This window comes from Perissodus microlepis, chromosome 22, assembly GCF_051167445.1.
Source record: "Perissodus microlepis isolate ML-2025 ecotype Zambia chromosome 22, ASM5116744v1, whole genome shotgun sequence".
Lineage (NCBI taxonomy): Eukaryota > Metazoa > Chordata > Actinopteri > Cichliformes > Cichlidae > Perissodus > Perissodus microlepis.
In genome coordinates this window covers 22,335,460-22,360,192 of record NC_140481.1, presented here as the reverse complement: position 1 = coordinate 22,360,192, position 24,733 = coordinate 22,335,460, and the positions used below count along the sequence as shown (strand labels likewise).

Here is a 24,733-nt window from a genome sequence, read left to right as displayed (position 1 = left end):
GTGTTGATTTCAAAGGCACACCTTTTACTTTAAAGGTGAATGCTCTCCATTTCTAGTTAGCATCATAATTTTCCAAGTTTTGCTACAGCTTAGAGAGTAAGTGGTGAGTTTCTGCAGACAAATTGGCATCTTCTATGCAAACTACGGGTGACTGTGGCAATCTGCAAGTGACCAAAGCAATCAGAAAGTTGTGGTTTAGGAACCTCTCTGTGTCACCCAATAACCACTTTCCAGCTGGTTCGGGAATACACATTTTTCCCTCACAATCGCTGGTTGCCAACCATTCTCTTGGCTGGTTAACTCTTCAGTCACACTGTTACTGGGCGTAGTTTTGGAATTTTCTAGAATAAACTGTTCACAACAAAGATTTCTGGATTTCTGTTAAATAGGGTTAGCACGTTGTTAAAGCATGATTTTTTGAAAGACATTTCAACAAAATTTTTAAAATGTATTATTTGGTACTTCTGGCACCATGTGACAATTACTATTTAAATTTATTATATTCAAGAGAAGAAGAAGACATCTGTGATAACTTTAACACTGGGCTTCACAGTTTAAAATATTTTAGATGGATCGACAACACTACAAGCCTCAGGTCAAATATGATTGTAGGGTGAACTTTCCCTTTAAAGGTTATATGGTTATATCGGGATAATAATTCTTTATTAAAACTTTCAGAAAAAGATAAACAATAGCATTAAAATATTGACCCAGCCTAAAAATGAACATTTCTTCTGTCCATCCATCTGTCCAGGGAATTAATACATAAGCCTTCACTGGCTTGACCTTGTGGTGTGAAACAAGTTCTGGCCTGTGAAACTGCCCTTTTTTGGCTGTGGCAGAAGGACACAAGAGTAGTTGTTGCCGGACTTTGCCTGTGGGGGTTGACTTGTGCTTCTACGCTCTGTGTCACTGCCTGTGTGGGCAGACAGCGAAACTAGCTCTGTCCCTGTTAGCAGAGTATTATAACACTGCCAACGCCTCCAGTGACCCGTGAAAACTCCCATCTATAGAGATGAATCATACAGCGCTTTGTAATTCAACTGAACTGCCCATCTACCAGACCTACAGCAAATATTTCTCAGTATATATGACACTGGATCAGAATCAGAATAAATCAACTTTAAGCTCTGACAGTACGCCTTAAAATGTATCATGTACTCTACTGTTCTGTGAGGGGAGGTTTGAGTCTCTTGTGAAGGCTTCATCACTTATATCTAGCATTAACATTAAGCCTGAATGCATATTAGCATCTTACTCAGCTTTACACACCTTTCGTTATCATATACAGCAAAATGTAGGTTTATTTATCAAGGCGAGGTTTTGCTGAGCGGGTTATTTTTCAGCACTTCTCTGCTTGACATTCAACAAAGTCACTCAAATTCACACTAGGAGTGCATTACAAACAGTCCTCTATTATTGGCTAGTATAAAGCTCTGAAGAAATAGTGGATGCTGGGTGTTTTTTTTTTTAAATAACATCTTGCCTCTCTCGGAGAATTTCCCTGGTGGTCCACAGACCCAAACTTCTGGTTCTCTTTATTATAAGCTTATATAACCTTTAGGTTAGCGTGCTTGAGAATTGCTAACAACATTTGAACATAAGCAGAAAATACGCTGCAAATGAAAGAGCCACATCAGTTAGAGTAGCACACAAAAGGCAGTGTGTCTGTTAACTAGGTTTCCACCGTAGGGGCTTCCAGTAACAACGGTATGGACAGGAAAGAAAATGAAATTACAGCACAATAAATGAATTATCAATAAAAAGCCTCAATACTGTATCTGAGGGAGGATCAATATGCCAGAGCCGGGCTGCAATGTGGGCCCAGGGCTGCGGGTAGCCAGATCAATAATGTCACTGGGGGTGATTGACGATCAATGCTACCAGTGACATTGATTTATGATCGATGAAAGAAGGGCACCGACTAATAAGGGGGGAAAGGGTGGAGGGGAAGTGTGCATGGGGGATTCCATAGAGTCCCCTTTACTGTAACTGATTGGGGATCGATGAAGAGTGGCACCGTGGCTGATTAGGGATCAGGCCGGTCTCGAGCAGAGGAAGGCGGCTATGTGTGAGAGCATTTGGTTGGTTGCGTGGAGACCGGCTTGTCTGAGCTGAGCAGAGCTGCAGAGACTGTAATTAAAGCTGTGCTGAAAGGAGCTTTCCACTGTTTGATAGAAGCTGCAGGTGCAGCTCTCTTTGCTCTTTCACTTTCAAAAGAGCAGCCATGCACACACACCCACACGCGTATAGTATACACTCTTTTATGCTCACTCAGAAACATACAGAACACACACAAACCCAAAGACGGCGCAGGAAGATCTGCACTGTTTTCTTCCACCCCACCCTCGCAGAAATCTGTCACCAGCACTGACATCCTCTCTCTATTCTGGCTTGTTTTCAGCCATATTTAAGAAATTATCACTGCTTTTAGAATCTTCAAACTAACCCAAATGACTTAAGCATCACTACTGAAAAGAATGAATTAAAAGTAAAGAAATAAAGAAATCTTTATTTCTTTATCGTCTTTCATTTCATTAGCTACCTTGTGTTAGATTTGACCTTTCACATTCAGGTGATACTGGAAGTTAAAGCAGCATATTTTATATTTTACAGTAGCTACAGTAGTCATATTTGCTCCTGATTACTGAGATGAATGGGTCACACTCATGTGAGACATAATGCTACATTTATTTAAGCCTTTGACACACTTTTGTTATACACTGTACATATTTGTTATACTACACCTACTGTAAATTAAGTCCAAACAGATTTGTTTTCAATAAAAAGGAAACAACAAAAACAGTTACAGTATGGAGAGCTGGCTTCATGACTTTATCAGCTTGCTATGAATGGAACCGGCTGCTTTAACTCTAGATTACAAAGAGTCGTTGCCATGACCATGAAACTATTAAATCTAGTTTCTGGTAGATTTTGTATTATTTAACCTCTGTTACACCCTGCACACCAAGATAATTTTTTTAAACTGTGCATTTCTTTTCTATCCATTTTTTCTTCTTCTTCTTTTTTTTTTTTACATTCACTGCTTTTTTTGGTCTTAATAATATAACAGTGGAAGAAAAGTATTCACTGTATAATTAATAATTCTCATAAACAAAAGCGGCCACATATGCGGCACCACAAAGCCAGTTTTCATGAAATTCAAAAGCCACAGTAAGGTCCAAAGTCAGACATGCATAATCTGCGCTTTGTCTCAAAGACCCATGTATGTCTCAACTTCAAACAGTGCATCAGACATTCCCAAGACTCATAATTCATTCATTTCTTAGGTATTCTCTTTGTTCTCAAGTAGCGTTCACGCTAATTTTCCTCAGTCTTTCCAAAAAAGTTGCAAAGTGGCATCGTCTTTGGGTTCAACGAATACATCAACCGTTTTCTGAGGAAGCTGCAAAAAAATATTGCATTTACTGATAAGATTTTGATTTTGTATTTGAAGGTCGTTCTACCGAAGTGAATTAAACAGACAAAACGGCACACCTTCTTATTTCTATTGCGTTACACAGTGTTTGCTTTGAATATGCTTATTTGGTTTTGGCATTAATGTGGATATTTTTCTTTAAAGAAACCAAATACCAGCATTTAGAGGCAGATTGTTAAGAAAGAAATGGATCAAACGTAAACCAAAATCTGACCCTGCTTCTTTCCTTGTCCATGCTTCACTGTTTTCTCCTCAGTCTTTATATAAAAGAAAAGAAAACACAAACACAAAGAAATGACAGGAGCTTGATGGCACATATCTCTTTTGAAGAAAATAAAAACATATGAACTCCCATAATAGCTATGCTCTGTCCTCTTTGAGACAGCAATATCGGAACGAGAGAGAAGGGTTGACCTGTGTAGAGCAAGTCTGAGTAAGTCCTTGCCTAAACATCTCAGACGTGATGAAAGGCTTTGTTTTTCTCAGCCTGCATTAATGGGCCCCAATCGATGTGGGAGAGCTGTGTTTTTTTCCCCTCCACATGTCCTGACCCTTGGGGAAACACAGGGAGGTAATGTGGGAGGGTAGAGATATTGACACACAACGTCAATATCACCAGGGTTCACAAACAGCGGCGCTTACTTCAAGTTGAGGCTGGCTTATCAATGCAGCATCAACAACAGAAGTACAGCGCAGGAAGTGCTGGCAGTTAGTGCAGACTGTAAATTAGCGGTAAGATGCAAAACAAATACTGATGTAAAACTAATGACACTCATCAGTGCTTACGATTCTCCCTTCCAAAACTACCCACCTGTCTCAGGCACATACACACACACGCGCAGAGTGATGCATTCACCTCACTGATGCCAAGAATGTGTGGCAGCACAGCACTGCAGCAGAGGCAAGCACATCTCCACACTGGCTCTCATCTGTCACCAACAGCAACTAGCCCGCCAGTCGCCATGATGTGCAGCCTAATTGGGGGAGCTGATGAGGTCTGATGAGGCCAGTACTTATTGAATTCCCTGGCCTATTATATGGATAACGCTGGAGAGGAGCAGCCTCCCTCTCCTTTCCCATTCTCATCCATTCACTGTCCCAGCAGGGAGCTGCCGGCTAATCCTTTCTTGTTTATAATGGCTGAACGAACGAAAGGGATTTGGACACGATTTCCCCTTGCTAGCACACATCTAACACTCCCCAGTGTTGATTTTACCTCATAATGGGTCTATTGGACAAGTTAACCAGATCCCAAAACCCAGCTCAACCCTCTTGCCTGTCTTTCCTTTTCCTTTTTAGGAGGAGAGGCAGGGACATTGTTGAATAATCAGACTTTGAAATAAATGTTCTTTTCTTTTTCAAAAGCAATTATCAAACATTCAGTATGTGGCTGTACAGTATTCAGCGCTTTATAATGCATGTGTGGGACAAAAGAGAGAGAGAGAGAGAAGAAGTGTCAAACAGTGCAGCGGAGAAAAGGGGGAAAAAGCAGAGGAAGGCAGAAGTTGGAGAACAGATGGCTAAATGGCAGGACAACAAACTTTTAATTCTGTGCGTCAGACTGGTGAAAGAGATGGAGACCGTGAAGTCGCAGAGGGGTGCCAAGAATACTGCTCAGTATGGGACAGCACATCAAATTCCATTCGAACTGATGAAAACTCTGTGATTAATGCCTTTGCTGCACAGCACTGTAAAGCATCTGAATTTCAAATTTAAAGTTTCTATGGAAAAATTATGCATTTAGGTGGTAGGACATTCATCAGTACCAGCTGTATTGTGAGGAGAATCCAATAAAGCACATTTACTCAGATGAAGACTGCGACAAGAGCAGCAAAGGAGCAAATATCTGACTATTATTGTCAAGTGCAGGTACAATAAGAGAGAGTCGCATGGTTATAGTAAGTGACTCAAACTGTCACTTACTAACTAGATGCGCGGTGTATTTCTGATGTATGCACCCAGCTCTTTGTCTGCCTTACTATTAAAAACAACAAGCTGCTTTAAATCTCTGACATTGTGATCACCTGGAAAATATTGTGTTGGTTCCCCCTTTTGCTGCCAAAACAGCCCTGACCCACTGAGGTTCCACTAGACCCCTGAAGCCATGCCGTGGTATCTGGCACCGAGATGTTAGCATCAGATTCTTTACGGAACGGGTAATTAATCGGCAGAACTGTAGATTTTGACCAGTTTATTGAATAATCTGAAACTCTTGAAAAAGAGTTTATCAATGCAATTACCCCAGCAACAGATTCTGTAAGGTGTGGTCTCCATGGATGCTTTGGTAGGTGGTACATGTCAAAGTAACATCCCAATAGATGGCAGGACCCCAACTGCCTTTTTCCCATAGTTAACAGCAAGTAAGTGATCCACATGCACCCTTCCATGTAGACAATGTAAAAGAAAATTTGATTCACCAAACCAGGCCTCCTTCTTCCAGTGCTATATGGTCCAGTTTTAATATTCATGTGCCCATCGTTGGGACTTTCGGTGTTGTACAGGGATCAGCACAGGCACCTAGACTGGCCTGCAGCTAAGCAGCCCCATACACAACAAACTGCGATGCACTGTGTACTCGGGCACCCTTCTATCAGAACCACCATTAACTTTTTTCCACAATTTGAGCTACAGTAGTTCATCTGTCTATATAGTTGTATAAAAAAAGAAAACAAAAACCCAAACCACAGATCAGTTACATTCGATACTTTACCCTTAACAAAACAAACCATACACACCTTCCACTGTCTTACTAGTCCACTGAGTACACAGTGCTATCTAGAAAAACAAAAGGCCATATTTACAGGGGTCAGTTGTTGCGGCCTTATAGATCAGGGACCATACTGACGAGGAGGGCCATTAAGGCAGCAACATTTAAAAGCTTACATGGAGAAGGTACAACCTGGAGTTCACTAGGGGCACAGCAAATCAATATTAGCTCGACTTAGAAATCTGCTGTATAATCCTTGATCTCCAAGGCCATTTGCTTTGCTGCCTGAAATTGGATACACCCTGACTGCACACCCCCACCCGCCCGCTACGCAAAGCCCGCTGTGCGCTCCACAAATAAGACATCCTGAAAAATTGATCTGGATGCATCTGCAGCAAGATTACGTCTAGGGCTAAGAGAGAGATATGACTAGCTCGAGGTAATTGATAAAAATGCGCGTCTATGTGTAAGAGGATCATGATGGGGCCCGGCGAATGTGGCAGCATTATCATAGCCACATCACTACCATCTAGAAGACTGCTGCAGCAACATCTCAACAAATATTAAGAGCTGGTAAAAGACCGATATTGAAAAATACTTTTATACACTCTATACTGTAGGTATGATTAACAATGACATAAGGATAATAGGTTTTCTTTGTTTATTTTGCCTGAAAGCAATGATGCCTTTTGTGGAGTAATACATTTTCTTTGACAAATGACCTGAGTAGCACATAATGGAATGGCTTTGTTTGATTTATTTTTATACAACCATATTTGTCCATTTTAAACATACCTGTGACATTTTATTCACCAAAAATTGTTTAGATTTCTCTAAATCCATCTTTCCTTGCAGCCAAGGTCCCCATCTTTCCTCCAACAGGCAGTTTCAGAGGCAATTTATGTAAAACTAGCATTATTCATGACCACCTACTCCAATTGGCCGCATTCACTTCCAGCCAATCGGAATATTACCTAATGGATAATGGAAATTTCCTCATGTGGCGTCTCTACCCCTCAGAGTAATGGCTACAGCTAGAGACCACATATAGGGGGGTCTATGAACCAATCTAAACTGTGCAGTTGCACAGTTGAGACTGTAGCCACTTTCACACACGTGCTGCAGCCCTCTTAAACTTTTCCAACATTTTCCAGCAAAGCTGTATGCGCGAAAACAAATGCCCTACTCAGTGGGATCGAACATTAAACTGCCCTAACCCTACTAGCTCCCTCGTACAGATTCAATGTCCGTTTGCTCCAATGTGAAAACAGAACAGGTAACTGTCCTGAGAAACTGACAGTAGTAGTAGATGCCATGTGTACCATCTCCCGAATGCACAATTAAGCCAGAAACCTAATCTAAACCATTTACAGTGGTATAAATACATCTAGTACCGACTAGCTGCACCTGACTCGCGTAAGAACTGTTGCTAGCCAGGATTCAGCACTACTTCCCGATTACAGAAGGAAGATTGTCTCCAAAGCTGAATATCAGCCATCAAGGGCATATTTCATTTAAATTCCTTGGGAGATGAAGGAACAATTACTGCTCCCTCTTAATACAGGAATTTCCAAATACGAAATTACAAAATAACTCAGATCGAAAAGATAATATAGCAGATTTATGACACACCAGCCCACTGATTTCAAACACATGGAGGAGCCTGTGAATAAATTGTTATTTTAGACAGAAAATGGCAAGAGAGAGCAGATCAGCGACCTTGCCTAGCTTTATCGAATGTCTCCTCAAATAGATTTAAGGCAACTAACAATATGACCAGTCATAGCTTAAAGTCCAGGTCAGTGTATTTCATTCTCCGCAGTGTTGCAAGCAAAAAAAACAAATCATTACCGAAAGTAATGAAAGAAAGACAGGCTTATGGCGGCTGGCAAATAATTTTCCAATAACAGTTTTGTTATATTTATTCAATATTATAGCGCTACACATTTATGTGGGAGGTAACTTTTTCTTGAACTTTTACAGCAAACTCTGAATGTTTTCGCCCCTCTTAAACGTTTTGCTATCAGACTCTTTCTCGTGCCTCCTGGCAGGTGAAACAAAACAAACAAAACATTCCTCTTCAAGAAAGAAGCAAAAAAACACCACTTACAGTACTTACTGCTGTGCAACAAGCACGACATAAAAAGTGAGATTTGTAGGCAGGGTATATCATTTCCACTGTTACTGTGGGCTGCAGGATTTTTATTCCCATGGCAGTGTGTATTGTTAGAGTGGCAGTTGTTGGACTCTCTGAGGCCTTTAAGCTCACTGTTTTCCCTCTATTACTTGTGCCCGGTGGGGGCACAGACAGTTGTAGCGAGATGCGGCGCAGCGCAGCAGGGTGGTCCCCAGATACCACAGATTCATACTTTCCACCTGACGCACAGGATAGAGAGAACAGAGAGCTGGCAATTACCAGACTCCTCTCTCTATATATACTGCAATCCTGGCCAGCTCCGCTCTGCTGTACTCCACTCTGAAGGCTGTCTCAGGGCCAAGCTGGAGGTAATGAAAGCAACACACTCCTAATGGACTATTGATGTGTGTGTATTTGTGAGTGTGCGTGTGTGGACATATGAGAGGAAGGCAGAGGAAAGAACAAAGGAAGGAAAAAGAAACTGTAAGAAATCATTCTGCTGGCATTTTCATCCACTTCCCTTTTGTGCGTTGTCTGTGTCGATGTTTTTGCGGTGGCAAAAAGTGAGCATTCATGTCTGCGAGCTAACGTAAATCACCTATACGGGCTGAAAAGCAGCAGAATTAAACTGCTAGTGCGATCCAATAGCATGGCCAAGATGTGTTGCGCTTCCAGCAAGGGAAGCAGAGACAGACAGAGAGACACTGTGTCTGAGACATGAGGTCACCGGGAACCAGGTGTGTTTCCATCGTCCTTCAGCTCAAACACCAACAGGCAGCTCACGTATAAATACACTCATATAGGAAGGAAAAGACACAAATATCCCCGGGTGACAAAAAAAAACAGAAGTGGTAACTCAGACACCGTCACAGTAAATTTCACCAAATACAACATGTCGCACTCCTGCTGATGGTCCACTGGTAGAGCATGTAGGGTGCATTTTTTTAATGTGTGTGTGTCTCTGCGTGTGTCCCCTAACCTGCTGGCAGGCAATCGGATGAATGAATGGGCGTCCATTCCTAGAGGTCCGGTGGCACAACAGAAATAACTCTGCTGACCACAGTGACCTCTGCCTGTTCCCACACAGTCTGCGTCCTGTTCTAATGGAGGCCCATGCTCTATTTTGGGGGCAGCAGCTAGATTTATCTCACTGCCCTCTGTGTCCTGGGACGGTGACACTGACGTGGTGTAACTGATGCCTGCTGCTTCTTTTTTTTTTTTCCTGCTTCCCTTACGCAAGCACACACAGGATAAAAATCAGTCAATTCTGGGCACCCGGATGACCCGGCTGTACGTCACTATCTGTATCCATTTTCAAATGTCCCTTAAAGGAAAAAAGGAAAGTTGTAAACCATCGGCTTTGTGTTGTGATACTTCACTGTGATAGTCTGATCTTTCATAAAGACAGGTGCAGGAGCTGGAGAGTAGATGAGAACAGAACCAAAGAAAGCAAGCCTGCTGAATTGCTTGCATACCACAGAGACCTTAGAGCATGATTATCCTCCTCAGCAAACTTAATCTTCATTCTAGAGGACGGGCAAGCTGGCCGGAAGGCTATGAGCTCAGTGACCTATTGTATCTGCTGAGAGGCTGAATATTATTCTTTGCAAAAGAAATACGTTGCCTCAGGTCCTGCATTAGATTAAGTTGACTGATGGCTAAAACCAAGAATCTAGGGATCCTTGAAAATAATGTGCACATCACAGCACCATCTTCCTAAAGTGGTAGAGATCTCAGTTTGGGTTAGGGAGCAGAAAAAAAAAAGAGGCTTTTTCTTACGGCAGTAACAGTCTGATTTCAGAGCTTGCCAGTATAATATTTAGAGAATAAACAAATAAGAAATAGTTTCCTGGGTAAGAAACTCAACCACTACTCAGTCTCCCAACTGTGTTCCATTGCACATTCCTAAGTTATAGAAACAATCAAAGAACTTTGTTTAATAATACATTGACATGACCGCTGTTCTTGGTTAAAGCCTTTAGTAATTTTAGCAACCTACAAAGCAATGTATTTGCATTGAGTTTGCTGCACTTCATCTGTACTTGAAATTGGAAACCCACAGAGGGGGATGACTTAAGATTAAGCCCAAACCACTTAAAAGAGCAGCTCTCCGACTTGAATGCAGCCAGTCTGATAACCTATCAGTCGTGTAGAGGGAACCCAGCTCAAATCCTGCAGCAACGCAATGCAATCTGGCCAATCACATAGGCCTTACTTTTTTCACACAAATGTTGTATTTCTACAGTTTACCTTGCTATAAATTGATTACTATCATGATAAATCTTAAGAGCTGAGCTCCCTGATGTTGCTAAAAGTAACATTTCTCCACCAAAACTGCCCGTGGTTTATTTTAATGTACAACTTTTCTCTGGCATAGTCATGCTGATGAGCTTTTTTAATGGTCTGCTGTTGGCTTGAAATATCCGACTATCAATCCTTCCAGTCATGCAGCAAAAAAGCAAGTTACACACTGGACAGGTCATCACCATGTTGTAGGGATAACACGTAGAGAGAAAGAAAGTCATTCACACTTAGATTCACAATTTAGAATAGCCTGTTAATTTAAAATCTACGTCTTTGAACCATGAAAACCTGCACAGGGAGAAGAGCACAGAGAAAGGTCTTAGCGATCCGGGGCTAGAAGCTTCTTACTGTGAGGTCACAGTGCAAACTACTGGGACTGTGACAAACTTGTGACCCGTCCAGAGGTGATGCCCACATCTAACCCTGCCCTGTGACAGCTGGGATAAGCTCCAGTGCCTCGTGTGACCATGATTTGGACAAACAGAAGAAAAATTACGGATGAATGCATCTATTTTATTTCTTCCTCGTTTATTGTTTCAAATTTAGTGTGTGATTATTTCACTCCATCCTGTGGGTTTATGTTTTTGACATTTTTTTTATTATTTAGTTGCTGTTCATACTCACTTTAATTGTTTAAACACACACCGTTACGTTAATCAGGTTTCAGGTTGCTTTTATTTCGGTTTTATATTAACTTTATAATTTTATGACGGCCTCTCCTGTGATAGCTCGTGCTTCGTGCAGCACATTGTGCTCCCACTGGGGACGAAATGCGCCATTAACAATAAAAGTTTTGCCGCCTTGCTTTAATGTTTAGCAGCTACAATTGTCATTACCAACATCTCTGTCTGCTCGTATGCGTGGACTTTCTCATTACCAAATCTGATACGCTTAAAGACTTTTGGTTAAAGAAAGGCTGAGATGTTTCCATTTTAAGCACCACATCGCCAGCACGGCCTTCACCGGCTTATTTTGTTATGAGGTTACATGCTAGAGACGGTATTCTCAGCCATGTTCGCAATAGCTTTCAACCCTGTTGTTACTCCACTTTGATGTTTAACCTACAGAACCTCCAAACTTCTGACACAACTGGCAGCTGCCCACACGGTGAATCCACGGCATAACAGAGGCAAGCACATCAATGGACAGACTGAACACATGTCAACCAGAGAATAGAGGAAAAACGCTCTTTATAAATAAAAGAAGCCTCAGGTGCTTAGTTTTCCTGCATTAATATTGTGTCCACTCAGCTGTATCTGGTAACATAGATGAGCATTAGGGATGTCTGAGCAGGAGTGTGCGAAGAATAGCAGGCTGAAAGGATGGGTGTACGTGCAGAGGGAGAGCGAGGGATGAAAGACAGTGGCGGCAGGGCAGATAAGAGAGGGAGGGAGCCATGAGAGAGAGTATAAAAGCAAGGGCAACAAAAAGTGCAAGGAGAGGTGTGAGCGGGGTGAGAGGGAGGAAAATAGAAGGGGATCAACATCGCGGACAGCTGGGCCAGGGTCGCGGCGGTCAAGCTCAGGAAGCGGTCGTACAGTCAATGTCATTCTTTCATCTCGTCTGCTGGAGATGCAGCAGCCTAAACTTTACTCAAATTTAACCTTCCAAAAAGCACAGGTTGATCCAACTCTCATTCCTTTCTCTTCTGCTCCATGCACCACCCATCACTTTCTTCCCCCTCTGCCCTTCCCCATCTGTTCTCTTTTATCTTCTTCGCTTATTCCTGTCACATCTCCAAAGCTCCTAATCTATTCCTTTCTATTGTGCTCCTGCTATATTTCTCTCTATTACTCTCCATTGTTGGGTGGGTTGTTGTGGGGGGGTTCTCCTCGTGGTAACTCTCCTTCATTTTGTCTCCATCCACATTAGATGCGGTTGAGTGGAGAGCAAAGTCAATCGTTCCCGCCTGAACCCCTCCAGGAGTCGGAGCTACCTCCTCTCTGCCTAAACAAACTTTGAAGCCAATCAAAGGGCTTATATCATTTTCAGTGGAAGGGAACAGCAGCAGCTGAATACTTTATATTTCAGTGACAGATCCACTCGGAGCAGCTCCGCTCTCCTCCTCCTGCCTGCTAACCGTTGGCTTTGCTCATGAATGATACAGTTCAGTGGCAAAACAAACAAAGCGTGTCAAATCCAGATTATTGTCTGTAGGCGAGATAAGGTTATAATGAGAAAGTGCATCGGGGGAAATTGATCCTTTTTTCAGGAAGCTGTCTGATTTACTGGGCATGCCAATAATAACTTCTTGTGTGTCCCGCCTCTAATGGGAGGAGGGTGAAGTCAGAGGTGGGGGTGGAAGGTTCATGCTAAGAGGACAGATTTCATTATGATGCAATATCCCGAGGAAAGCGCTGAGGTTTTGTGGCCACTTATTATCTGTGGCGGAGTATATTGAAAAGCTGTCTGATTGCCATTGAGGATCACATACAGAGACAGAACTATGGCTGGCTCGCACTGAGTGACAGCAGAAGCGGTAAATTAATCATCAATACATAATGGATTTGACCTTTTTGTTTCTGACGAAAAAACGAGGAAGGATAACAACAGCTACAAAAAAAAAATTCACAGAACACAAACTACACATGACTCGCAGATGCATCATGGGAAACGCGTGCTCTCACGTACTTGGAAAGGCAGCCATGTCTGAGACGTCCTGACAGCCAAGTTGCCAACCTACTTGGCTGCACGTTAAATCTACACGCCATAGGGGAGAGAGAGACGAGGCCCGCCGACAGGCCAGTTATTAGCCAGGGGAATGTGGGAGGGATGGCAGAAATTAACATAGATTACTCAAGTATGACTGACAGTTTCAGAAGGGCTTTTTGTGACTTACCAAGTGATTTGGGACTTGCCTTAATTCAGTGAGGGATGTTTTAATACCGTGGGCTGTCTCTGCTATCTTGGCACTGTTGCCTTGGTGAGGATGCCAACAGGGAGGAATTTTCTTTCCTGCAACTGCCCCCACCCCCAGCAACAATTCCCCCAACCTCAGCTGCACAGGCCTTGTGATCCGCACATAATGATGGAAAGTGTTGGTGGGGCAGCACTTTTTTGGCCTGTCTTTACTATATTTTATTTAACAGGTGGTTGGCAAAGAGTGCACCCTGTATATTCTGTCTGTTGTTATCCTGACAGATGTAGTGTTTTTTATAAAACCCTGGGTGTTATTTAGATCTCTGGCAGAACAGACAAATTATCAAACTGGTTATCTGATCAGTATTCTGAAAGACACAACAATAACCATTTTTGAGGGTGGGGAAAGCACTGGCACTCACCACAAGTGTCCTTGAAGAATATGGCTTTTACTGTAGGCCTAAATTAACCTCTTCTGTATAACAGAGCACTGTGACTGACAGAGTAAGTGAGGCAAAGTGAGAGTTTGGACAGAGAAAGACAGAGACTAGTGGAAATTGCAAAAACAGAGAGGGAGAGAAAAATGCCAGCGTTCTGTTAAAAAAAAGAAAGGAAAAGAAAAAAGAAAAGAAAAGGAAAAAGCTTGTACATATTGCATGTTTCCGCTTCGTTCCATCTCCCAAGGCCACTGTGGCTGCTTCCTGATGTGGTTTTCATTATTTATCCAGCATCCATTGGACAATATTGGAGCCGACTCGCAGCTCTGCTGCCATATTGGCAGAAAGACAACGGAGCGAGCGGTACCAGCGGAAGTGAAAAGGAAGAAGCTGCAGTGTTACTGCACATTCAGTCTGGACTGAATCTCTGTTTGCACAGTTAGACGTCCAAGCGAATGTTAGATTCATCAAAGTCTGGCGCTGCCCTTTTCTGATGCTCAACACTACTTGCACGTAACCTCATTGCTGATTGCTGACTCTAAAATTAAGTTAAAAAACATAAAGAGACACGATTCAGTGGAGCAGGTTATCAATTTTCTTTCTGCCATTGCTGCCACACAGTAAGGTATGTACATGTTATTACTCACCTGCCAAAAAACAAACAATGGCTAATGTATCTCTGGTCTGAATTACATTTACCATAGGGTGTCATCTCTAAGCTGTTTAATGCATTGTGGGACGAAGGGCTTTAATCAGCGAGGCTCAGTGGAGCCAGCGGATTAAATCACTTTTTATCTGCGCTTCCTTTGACTTTCCCAGTGCTCAGGGTTGCAGTGTAAATCATAATGCGTCCCTGTTGGGCTCACTTCAGTATAGTTTATAGCTGTAGTCACATTTCATAAATTCCATTTATTTTGTTTATTGAGTAAATCCACATCCACTAAAAACAAGGATAAGTCTTTATTCTCGCCTCCAACTTAAAAGTTGACCATTTCTCAGAAAAGGAGGAGATCGTGCTCGCGTGATTCAATCCATCGATTTCTGCGTGCGGCCAGAAATCACATGTTCATTTATATGTGCAGCATCAGCTGGAAGCATCCGAGAATGTGCGTGTGTCAATATTTGAAACGACACGCGGTATGTATATTTTGGGTGTAAAGGACATGTTCTTCATCTGTGTGCATGCGTTGTGTATGAGTTTATATTTGTGTGCACGTATACTGTATGCACGCTCACCGCCGACCACAGCGACAGGGAGAGCGGCTGCCGCATTGCACAGAATAGCTAAACAGCTGTGGTGCTCCAGCAGGGCTATCGATCATGTCCCTCTCTCTGAATCACAATCAGACGTGGGCAGAGCAGAGCGGCTGGAGCAGGCCTCGGTGACTGGTTTGTTGGACGACTGCTATGCACCTCTCATATCAACCAGGCCTCACCAAACAAACCTGACCTGGACTGCTGATTAGATGCATCTATATGCGAGTACTGTGGTACGCATTTCTGTAGAACTTGCTGGAACACACACACACGAATATTCACTTTAAGTTCTCAGAATGCAACGTGTCTTCTCGCAATTGACATTTACTGCAGACAGAAATAAAGCACTAGCTCTTGTTTAACGCACTTCTAAATCATCTCTGATCAAAATGAGCATTCAGAGAGGATGGCATTACCACGGATCAAAAAATGAGTTCATTTGTGTATCTATGTAGCGCATGTAGTTGGATCTCATAGAAAATTACATAGAATTTCATTAGAAAACCTAATGGGAAGAAAAGGGAAGCTGTTAAGTATCATTAGTTGCCATCTGCTATCATATTTTCACACTGTAGATTAACTCAATATCTCATGTAATCACAAGGAAGTCAGATGTTATTACATTAAAATTTAAGCAGGAAGTGTATGGACTCAGTCTATGGCGCTATTAGCTGCCATCTGTTAGCATCTCCACAATTCCTCTTCTCTGTGTTGGTCTGTTATCAGCAACTCACGGTTAACTTCCTGCCAACATGGTGACTTCCTTTTGGTTTGTTTTCCCATGGTCAGTTGAATTTACCAGATGACCTGGCACCTGACATCGAGATATTTACTTCCTGGTATGGGACAGCAAGGTTACAACTCAATATCCTTTTTGTATTGGCACTGGACACACCTGGGTGGAGGTAGGCAGCTAGTACAATCCCCAATTGCACATATGCACGCGTACACTCACCCTCTTACACACACACACACGGCCACATCTCTTGACACAGTGTGATTGAGTGGCTAAGCCGGAAATGCAGAGGCTTGTCAGATATCGGCTGGAGAGGATTGGGGGAGTAAGCCTGATGATTGAGAAATGTGTGCGTATATGTATGTGTGTTGGGAGTGCTACTCTAAATGTGTTGTGTATGCTTGAGAGCATGTTTTAAACACTAAATGGTGGTAAGAGAAAGAAAAAAGAAGTTTCTCATTAGCATTATATGGATGCTGACATTCCACTGAGGTCAAAGTCAGCGGTGCATGGCCATATTTGTGCTTATGTGGTTTGTGCGTGTGTCAAGGCTCACACAGTGTAACAGTCATGGCTGTCACATAAGCATACTCATGCACGCACACACAGACACACACACACACACACACACACACACACACTCCGCCTGTGCTGCGTGTGGTGGGAGCCCCCCGGGGGGTGCTGCTGAGCTGTCAAAGTAGGATGGATGAAGAAGCTGCCCTGCATAGCAAAGGGCTCTGGGGAAATACCACCAAAATGACACACACACACAACCACACACACACACACACGCACGGATGCATGCAGGCACCCACACACAGACACTGTCAGCACACGGTATGTATGTGCACCCATTTGGAAATGCAGAAATTTAAATACACGTGCATGAATGTGAACACGCATAAATTTGAGACCAATACAAATGCAGTGCAAACGCATAACACGTGCACTTTCAGGCAACCCAACACACAAAAATACACTTTTACTAAAGGGCTGTTTGCTCTCCCTCTGTGAGAAACAGAAACAGCCGTAGGGCCCTCAGCAAAGGAACATCTGAGTTTGATAACTGCAAAATGTCCAGAAATCTCCATTTAGGAGACAGCAAGTCAACATGGACTATATCATAGAGGAAAAAAGAACAGCTTCATCTCCACCCCACCCTCATGTGAACTGAAAACTATGGAAAAAGTATAAAACATCACAGGGAGCATTACTCTATCAGTATTCATCATCAGAACATCTGAGAGCATCTGCAGCGTACCAGCACATCAAACTTGAAAATTCAGCTGCTACCTTATAGGTTTTGTGCATCTACCATATCAGTGTTACTTAATCTGGTATTTGGAAGGAAGTTATAATTCTTTTTTAAAGAAGTCCGACAAGGTTCAAGTATTTGACCTGATCCCCTTTTACACAATTGCCACATCCAAAGAGGAACTTGACTAACAATTCTGACTTGCTTACTCAAGTTTTGGTTGCTATAATCTGGATGCATAGCTTCTCTAACTGCTTGCCAGCTTGTTCCCTTCAGGTTGCGTGGTACCGTTTCATCAGATTCCCAAATTCCCGGTGAATTCAGGTGAATATATCAGGCTTGTGACGAAAACTACAAAACTAAAGCCCAAGCTAATAAACCGAAAGCAACCTTTGGAAGTACCGTATCACCACATATCACAAATGGCAACAACTCGAAGAACAGTAAAAGTTCAGGTGTAAAGCAAGGAAAGAGAAGCTTTCATAGACCTTTTAGCTGGGACCATAGCAGCACTGAACCAGAGCAGACCTTGTAAACGTAACCATTCTTAATTCCACAGAAGGATTTCCTCGATCAGGGCGGTAAATCTCCATGCTTGGCACAAGCCTGAACAATCCATTAACAATAATAAAGCCTGAGCGGCAGGGAGATAGACCCTTAAAGGGGAAGGTCAGCCTGATATTACAGCTTTAAAGGTTTCCTATTACGGCTCAACTTCAATATAACCACTCACCTTGCCTTTAATGGCTGCTGGTTATGCAGTGACTGAGCACATACGGAGATTCTAAATCCAGTCTTTCTGAGATATTACTGGATAGAGGAGAGCGATTTATGGGTCTGTTTCTATGCTGCTGGTTGGAGGTGTGAGTGTTAATATAGCTGCCACAGTGGTGAAGGAGATCTCCTCGGGTATCACCCCGTCTGGCCCTCATGTACTGCTGGGATACACGGGAGACTCTGCTGCAGCACCTGGCCCCAAAAGTGCTTAAGCAGCATTTTTTCTTCATCCTGGCCTTTTCCTCTGACACTTTTTTCCCCATATCTTTACTCCCTTCCAACTCACTTTTCTTCCACTGCCACCTCTTGATACTCTCACTCCCCTGGAGACTTGCTTCTTTTTCCAATGCCTTGCCTGCTTACTTGTGGAACTGTGATACCTCTTTCAGCACCGATACACGGCGAGGTACAATCTCGTCTCTACATCTGTCTCCATTTTGTGCTATTCTTTCTTTCACCCATGTTTCCCTGTCTGCTTTCTCCTTGGCCACTGTCTAGGGTGACTGCAGAAAAGAGAGCGATAGGAAGGCGAGAGGACACCGCAACAGAGAGAGCAGGAGCAGAGGAGGAACGAGGGGAGAGTGCAAGCTCTTAAGTAGATTGCGAAGAACAGCACAGAGGCATGAGTGTGAATATTAAGAGGGTTTTCTCCTGCCCGAGAAGTTCCAGCCTGCAGCCTGAGCACCACCAGGGAGAGAGACGGTGACATGGAGTGAAGACATTAGAGAGCGAGCGAGGAAGAGACCTATAGAACCATCAGCTATTGAGCCAGAACCACGACAGTTAGCTTCAGATGTCAGAAACAGCAGTGTACGCAATCTATCAAGCTGTCCGGCAGATCTGAGATGAGGAATTACCATAAGTGAATTAGAAAGGCAGTTCCTTATTGCAAAACGGTGCCTCCCCCACCCAAAAAAAAGAAAGGGAAGGGGTGATGTGCGAGTAATGTGAAGCAAAAGAGGTGAGACTCACCTGGAATGCCTGGTGGGGTTTTCAGGTATTTTCCATTGAAGTGCTGTATCACTACTTCACATTTCTCTGTAGACTCCATCCTGCAACGACATGCGGCATGTAGGGTTCAATTTAACAATCTGTTTGTAGCAGAAGTTTAAAAGCATAAAACTCTGGAGCCATTAAAAACCTTCCATTTATCATCTGCCCTAAAAGTCTTACAGAATGTGGGAGACGTAACAGTTTGCATTTTGGCAAAATGAACTTTTCTTTATGACACAAAACAGAATGAAAATTGAGGCACTAATTGACAAAAAAAATGAGAAACGCATTGGTGGTAAACCGTAATACATCGAGGCGAGCGTCACCTCGGCCAACAGAGAGCAGTGTTGCAGGTGTTTACATCTTTTTCTTTTTTTTTGACAACTCAACATCATTTCCATTTTGACTGTAACCCCTGCCACACAGAAGATGGCAGGGTAAATAGTGTCACTGATGACACATTTACAACCATAAAGCATCACCCCCTAAACTGTGTCCTGCTGGCTGTGTAGCATCAGTCTTTTCATACTAATAGTGCAGTGAGACTATCGAGAGCTGATCTGCCGTATCAAGTCACTGGTTACATGAGTCAGAGGTTCATAATGAAATTCAGGGCTGTCAGGCAAAGAGGTGTTTATGCAGTCCTTTTCTGCGCATAACGGAAAAGACAAAGCATAGAAAGTTTTGTAGAGTAGGTGAAAGGCGTGAAAGATGAGGTGGTACGGGAAGGTAGAAATTACATGCTTATAAAAGGCAATTCCAGTGTGAAGATGAGAGAGAACACAGGAAGTTGATTGACTCGTCTCCACTTTTCCAACCAAAGGATCAAAGAGTATATACAGGCCAAGCAGCTGGCCAGCAGGGGGGCTCTGATCTTCACATCACAAGCCTACACACACTAATGTCATACACACATAACATCAAAACACGTACATTTCAAATGCATATGAGTGTTGTTGTTGTTGTCATTCTCACACACATACACACACACATGCACACGCACACACACACACACACTGCTCTGCAACAATAAACAGATACCCTAAAGGAAATTTGAGCAACTTAAGCTCCAAAGATTTGAAATATAATAGGAGATGTAACCAATATACACACATGCACATATTTTCTATGCAATTTTGCATTTCAGAAAACTAATCAGAATCCTTGGTGGGTGTTTCCTAGTAAATGTGACTTATTATGGGCTGAGAGCACTGCATTCATGAATTCTAGACTAGTTGCCTCACAGTGACAACTACAGAGAATTATTGCCCTAGGCTAATAAATTTTACTAGTTGAACACCAGTAAATTAAAACAATTTGTACTCTCACTTTGGCATATTAAAGAAATGATCGTGTGCTTGAGAGCAACTCTTTTCTGTAAAGCTAAGATAAGGGCTGGGAGACCTTCTTCAGACTTGCTGCTGACCACACTGGGAATCAAAAGTGTGCGGCCAAACCAGGAGAACGGCTATCGTAGAGAAGGGCCACACACTTCAGGCATTCGCTGTGTTGCAGTGTTACAAATCAAAAGCTCCACAGGTGGACACACAACAACAACAAAAGTTTGAAAGACAATTACAATGGCTGTCTCCTCTTTCACCTCCACACAGCTGGCCGCTCATGGCATGAGGTGGGCGTGAACGTTGGCTGGCTGCTTTCGGAAAGTTACAGCAAATGATCTACAACGCACGCACACACACACACACACACACACACACACCCTATCTGACATTGAAAAGGTGTAAGGGATACAGGGTTTCAGACCATAAATCCAAAGATGTAACTTAATTATCAGTTTCTCTTACAAGTTGATGTAAGAGCAAATAATATCAAAATATTCCTTTGACTTGCAGACTTGCAGCTTAACTGTGTGTGCTACAAGAATTTTTAAACACCTTCCATATTACAGCCTACATGAGTAAAGCGCTAGGATTTTCTTTTTCAATGTGCAATGGATTTCTCTGAAAATTTCAATTGTGTTAAGACAGTAACATATTAAAAAGCAAATATCCTTTTGCATGAATTTGCACGATCCGTGTTGTGCATATATTGCAGATTCCCTTACAGACGCAAAGAAGACATATTAAAATGAGAGAGTTTTTAAATCCAGGCTTGACTGAATGCCATGTCTTTATGGTAATATGCGCTTGGAATGTGCAGAATTCATTGCCTTCCAGATTTTCATGCTTTATTCTCCCTCACCTCCTAAAATACTCATATCATCCTGTCAGCCTCCCCCTTCCCTGTCCTCTGTCTCCCATCCTTCTGCTATCGCTACCTTCATCTTTCTTTCTTTTCTTTTTTACCATAGCTTCTTTATCGCGCTCTCCATCTCATCCATCTTACTCCCAGCCCGTCTACACCTTTTCTTTTTGACGTCTCTCTCATTCTTCCCCGTCTTTCAACCTTGGTTATTTCCTCCATCTTTCACCGTTATCCTTCCTCTCTCCTGGCCCATCTCTCTCACTTTCTGTGCCCTCCTTTCCTTCCCACTGTGTCCATCCTTTTCTTTCAACATTATGCCCTATCCACATCAAAATCGTTCTCCCCTTTTCTCCTCCCTACTCCTCTTTTTAGAATATATAATCTTTCACACTTCCTGGCATCATCAATCTCTCACTGACCCTGTATCCTCCCTTTCCCCAGCCCTCACTCTTTTCCTTCTGTTCCACGTGTGTTAGTGAAAGGCCGATATGAACCAACCAATGCAACTCAGCTAACTGCAAAACATAACGAGTTTCTAAAAATGACTTTAATTTATAAAATAATATTCAAAAAGATATATTAAATTATACACAGCACATTTTCACTCAAAAGAAGCAAAACAAAACAAAAAAACTACTACTAAACTTGAAGTACAAGAGCAGCCAGCTGGTTAATTAATTAATTAATTTGATAAGAAATCATTGTTTGATTCATTGTTTATTTATTTCTGTTTATATGCTATAGATTTTTTGATATAGGTGCCACATCAGAAAGCTGAAGTGAATATACCGGGAACTGCATACATCGAGTGTTTATGTTTACAACATACGCTGGCAATATGCTCCTAATCCACACCAAACACTGAATCTCAGCACAGTCCTACGAACACGGAAATTACTGCCTCATAATGCTCTCACTTTAGGAGGCAGGCTAGTGACACGGAGAGGATCTGCCTGAAGCACAGCTAACCTCTTTATCGCTCAAGCTTAACAACCTTGTAGTGCTTATGAAATAATGACTTTTGTGGTGTGGACTCCATTATCAAAGCGCAAGCCGTTTTGAGGTTGTTTGTTGGGATGCTTTTGTTGTCCATTTTAAAAGAGACAGGCTTACAATAGCAGCTGGATGCATCCCCCTTCTTCGCTGTTTATTTAGCGCTTCTCTGACTGAATGTCGAAGCAAAGCTTCTCTTTGTATTTCATTGCATTTTTTAGCCTTCCTACACACAATAACATCTTTCCTTCTTTCCCTCCAGCTGCACAGCAGGAAGGTAAACGGAAAGGATGTAAGTAGACATGAAGTGCATATGGCGGACAGGCTGTTAGACACTCACAGGGAAGCAAACCAGTCAGACTCACTGTCTGCTGGTCAGTCAAGCTTTTGGGGTAACAAGTCAGTCAGCGAGTCAGCCAGGTAGACAGTGAAGCGGGCTGGATTTTCTGTGTGCGCTGCTGGTTAATGGCATCAGGTGCTGCTGTCTGCAATGATTAGTGCTGGGGATGGAGTAATGGGCTCTGATAACAGTAATGGATCGGCCCACAAACACTTAGCTCAGTTTACTCTCTCTAATGCCCCACACAGCCCAGCCCTCAGCAGCTGTCTGTATGTCTGTCGACACAGCTAATGGGAGTTCTCCAATTCATAAAAAACATTCAATTGTGTTGGTTTTTGTTTGTTTATTTTTGCTTTGGTTGGATCTTTTTTTTTTACCCTTTTCCCTGACCTGTACTCTCTTTACTCATCACACGCCAACGCTCATGGAAAATTTAAATTCATCTTAGTATTTCTCAGTCTTCTAAAAAGTTTCCTCAATTCCTTCTCTATTCATTCACCTTCTCTTTCTCTGTATATTAACTTCTAAAGTTTTTATCTGATCATTGCTTCACACTCATGTCTCACCCTCCCTTTCCGTCATGCGTCTTCCTCCTCCCACCGAGAGCTTCTTGAACAGGTGGCCTGTGGCAGGTTGTTGCTGTGCTCTGCTTGTTGGTCTGCAGGAGGCTGCCTACCTGTGTCTCCGTGTGAGAGCTTGCTTTTCAGCGCGTGTTTGCGTGCGTGCACACGAGCATGCACGCGTGCATATTCACAAGTGTGTACGCCTGCGTAAAGGTCTAACTCTGCAGATGCTCATATTGGTGCGCAAGTGTGTGCGTGTGTGTTTTTGTGTGTTTGTGCCAGTCTGTCCTGCTGTAACCCCTGGTAATAGAGCAGGGAATAGGAGAGGAGTTCAGCCAGAGCAGGTGATTAAGAAAAATCCCTGCAAGATGGTGGTTCTGTGGCCGTCATTGGCCTCCTCTGGGTAAACAGGGAAGGAATGTGTGGAGAGGAATGAGAGCCTGGTGGCTGCTGTCGAGGACAAGGACAGAACGGTTTATGACTTTGGGGGATTAACAAGCTGAAGTGGAAACTTTTCTAAGTAGAAAAAGAAACAAACTCTTCAGTCATTCAGACTTTGTTTTGGGAAAAATAGCATCCGTTACTCTACTATATATACTATTACTATATACAATACACACACAATCATTGGTGGTATCTGTTAATTTTTGCACAGCTGAAAGCATTCATTAACTCATATGCAGATGGATGGACAAACAGGCTTAGAGGAAGAATCAAATCATATTTCATCATATTGTCTAAAATGAAAAGCATATTAGTAGCAGCTCGTCTACTAATCAGAAAGTCAGTGGTTTGAGCCCAAACTGTATGTCGAACTATGCTCGGGCCAGATACTGAAGCCTGAGTTGCACCTGATGCATCCATCATGTGAGCGTGAGCGTGTGAACATGATGTGCTTAGGCACAGAAAAAAGCACTTGTACAAATATGTGGGTGAATGAGGCCTGTAGTGGATAGTGCTCAAATTCAGTAGAAAAGCGCTACATAAGTACCAGTTCATATTTCAGACAATGCACAAGCGTGTGCTTGCCAGTACACGTACAGTGTATTTTATTAATTTAGTACCAAAAACAAAACATGAGTCATCTCAGGGCACAGCTGAACTAGGGCAGATCTTAATGTGAGCAGTGGGTAAAAATCCTAGTTAGATTTACTCACCACAAGGAACACTCCTCAACCTGTGACAACAGTTGTATAGTGTCTTCTGTGGCTCGGGAGGGAGCTTTGTAAAGTTTTAAAAAATAACCCTGATTACTGTGTGCCAGCAGGCTTATCTCGACTTACTCTTCAGACTTAGCATTTTTAAAATAAAGCCTATTACAAAGTTGAGGTGTGCAGCATAAAGAGAGATGCTACAGAGTTGTATTACAGAAATGACCTGGCTTTTAGAGTTTGGCATACCATTTGTAGGGACTGAAAGGAGGGATATTTAACACTTGCTTCATTAACATTGTTTACCTGGCAAAGCCGACTCCTCTGCTGACCCCGTTGGCATCCCTCAGTATCCTTGTGGAGATGACGTGACCCAGAGGCTTCAGCATATTCTCCAGCTCCTGCTCATCCATAGACACTGGCAGGTTGGAGATGTACAGGTTGGTGGGGTCCTGCTCTTGTTGCTGCAGTGCCAGAGATTTCGAGGAGTGAAGAGGAGGGAGAGGTTGGACAGACGGCAAAGAGAAGAAAGGAAAAGAGAAGATGGTATGAGAAATAATGCATCACTATCAATTGCAGA

General features: G+C 42.7%; 1 protein-coding gene across 3 annotated transcripts in view; it reads right to left on the bottom strand.

The window, feature by feature from the left end:
- The window catches only part of LOC146363086 (RNA-binding motif, single-stranded-interacting protein 3-like), a 294,258-nt gene that overhangs the window by 48,296 nt on the left and 221,229 nt on the right, over window positions 1–24,733 (bottom strand). For all 3 annotated transcript variants that reach the window (XM_084919066.1, XM_084919068.1, XM_084919067.1), the window contains exons 7-8: window positions 24,460–24,617; window positions 18,881–18,960 (exon numbers count right to left, since the gene is read on the bottom strand). In XM_084919066.1, the coding sequence (XP_084775192.1) occupies window positions 18,881–18,960; window positions 24,460–24,617 (238 nt within the window). The remainder of the gene's footprint in view (window positions 1–18,880; window positions 18,961–24,459; window positions 24,618–24,733) is intronic.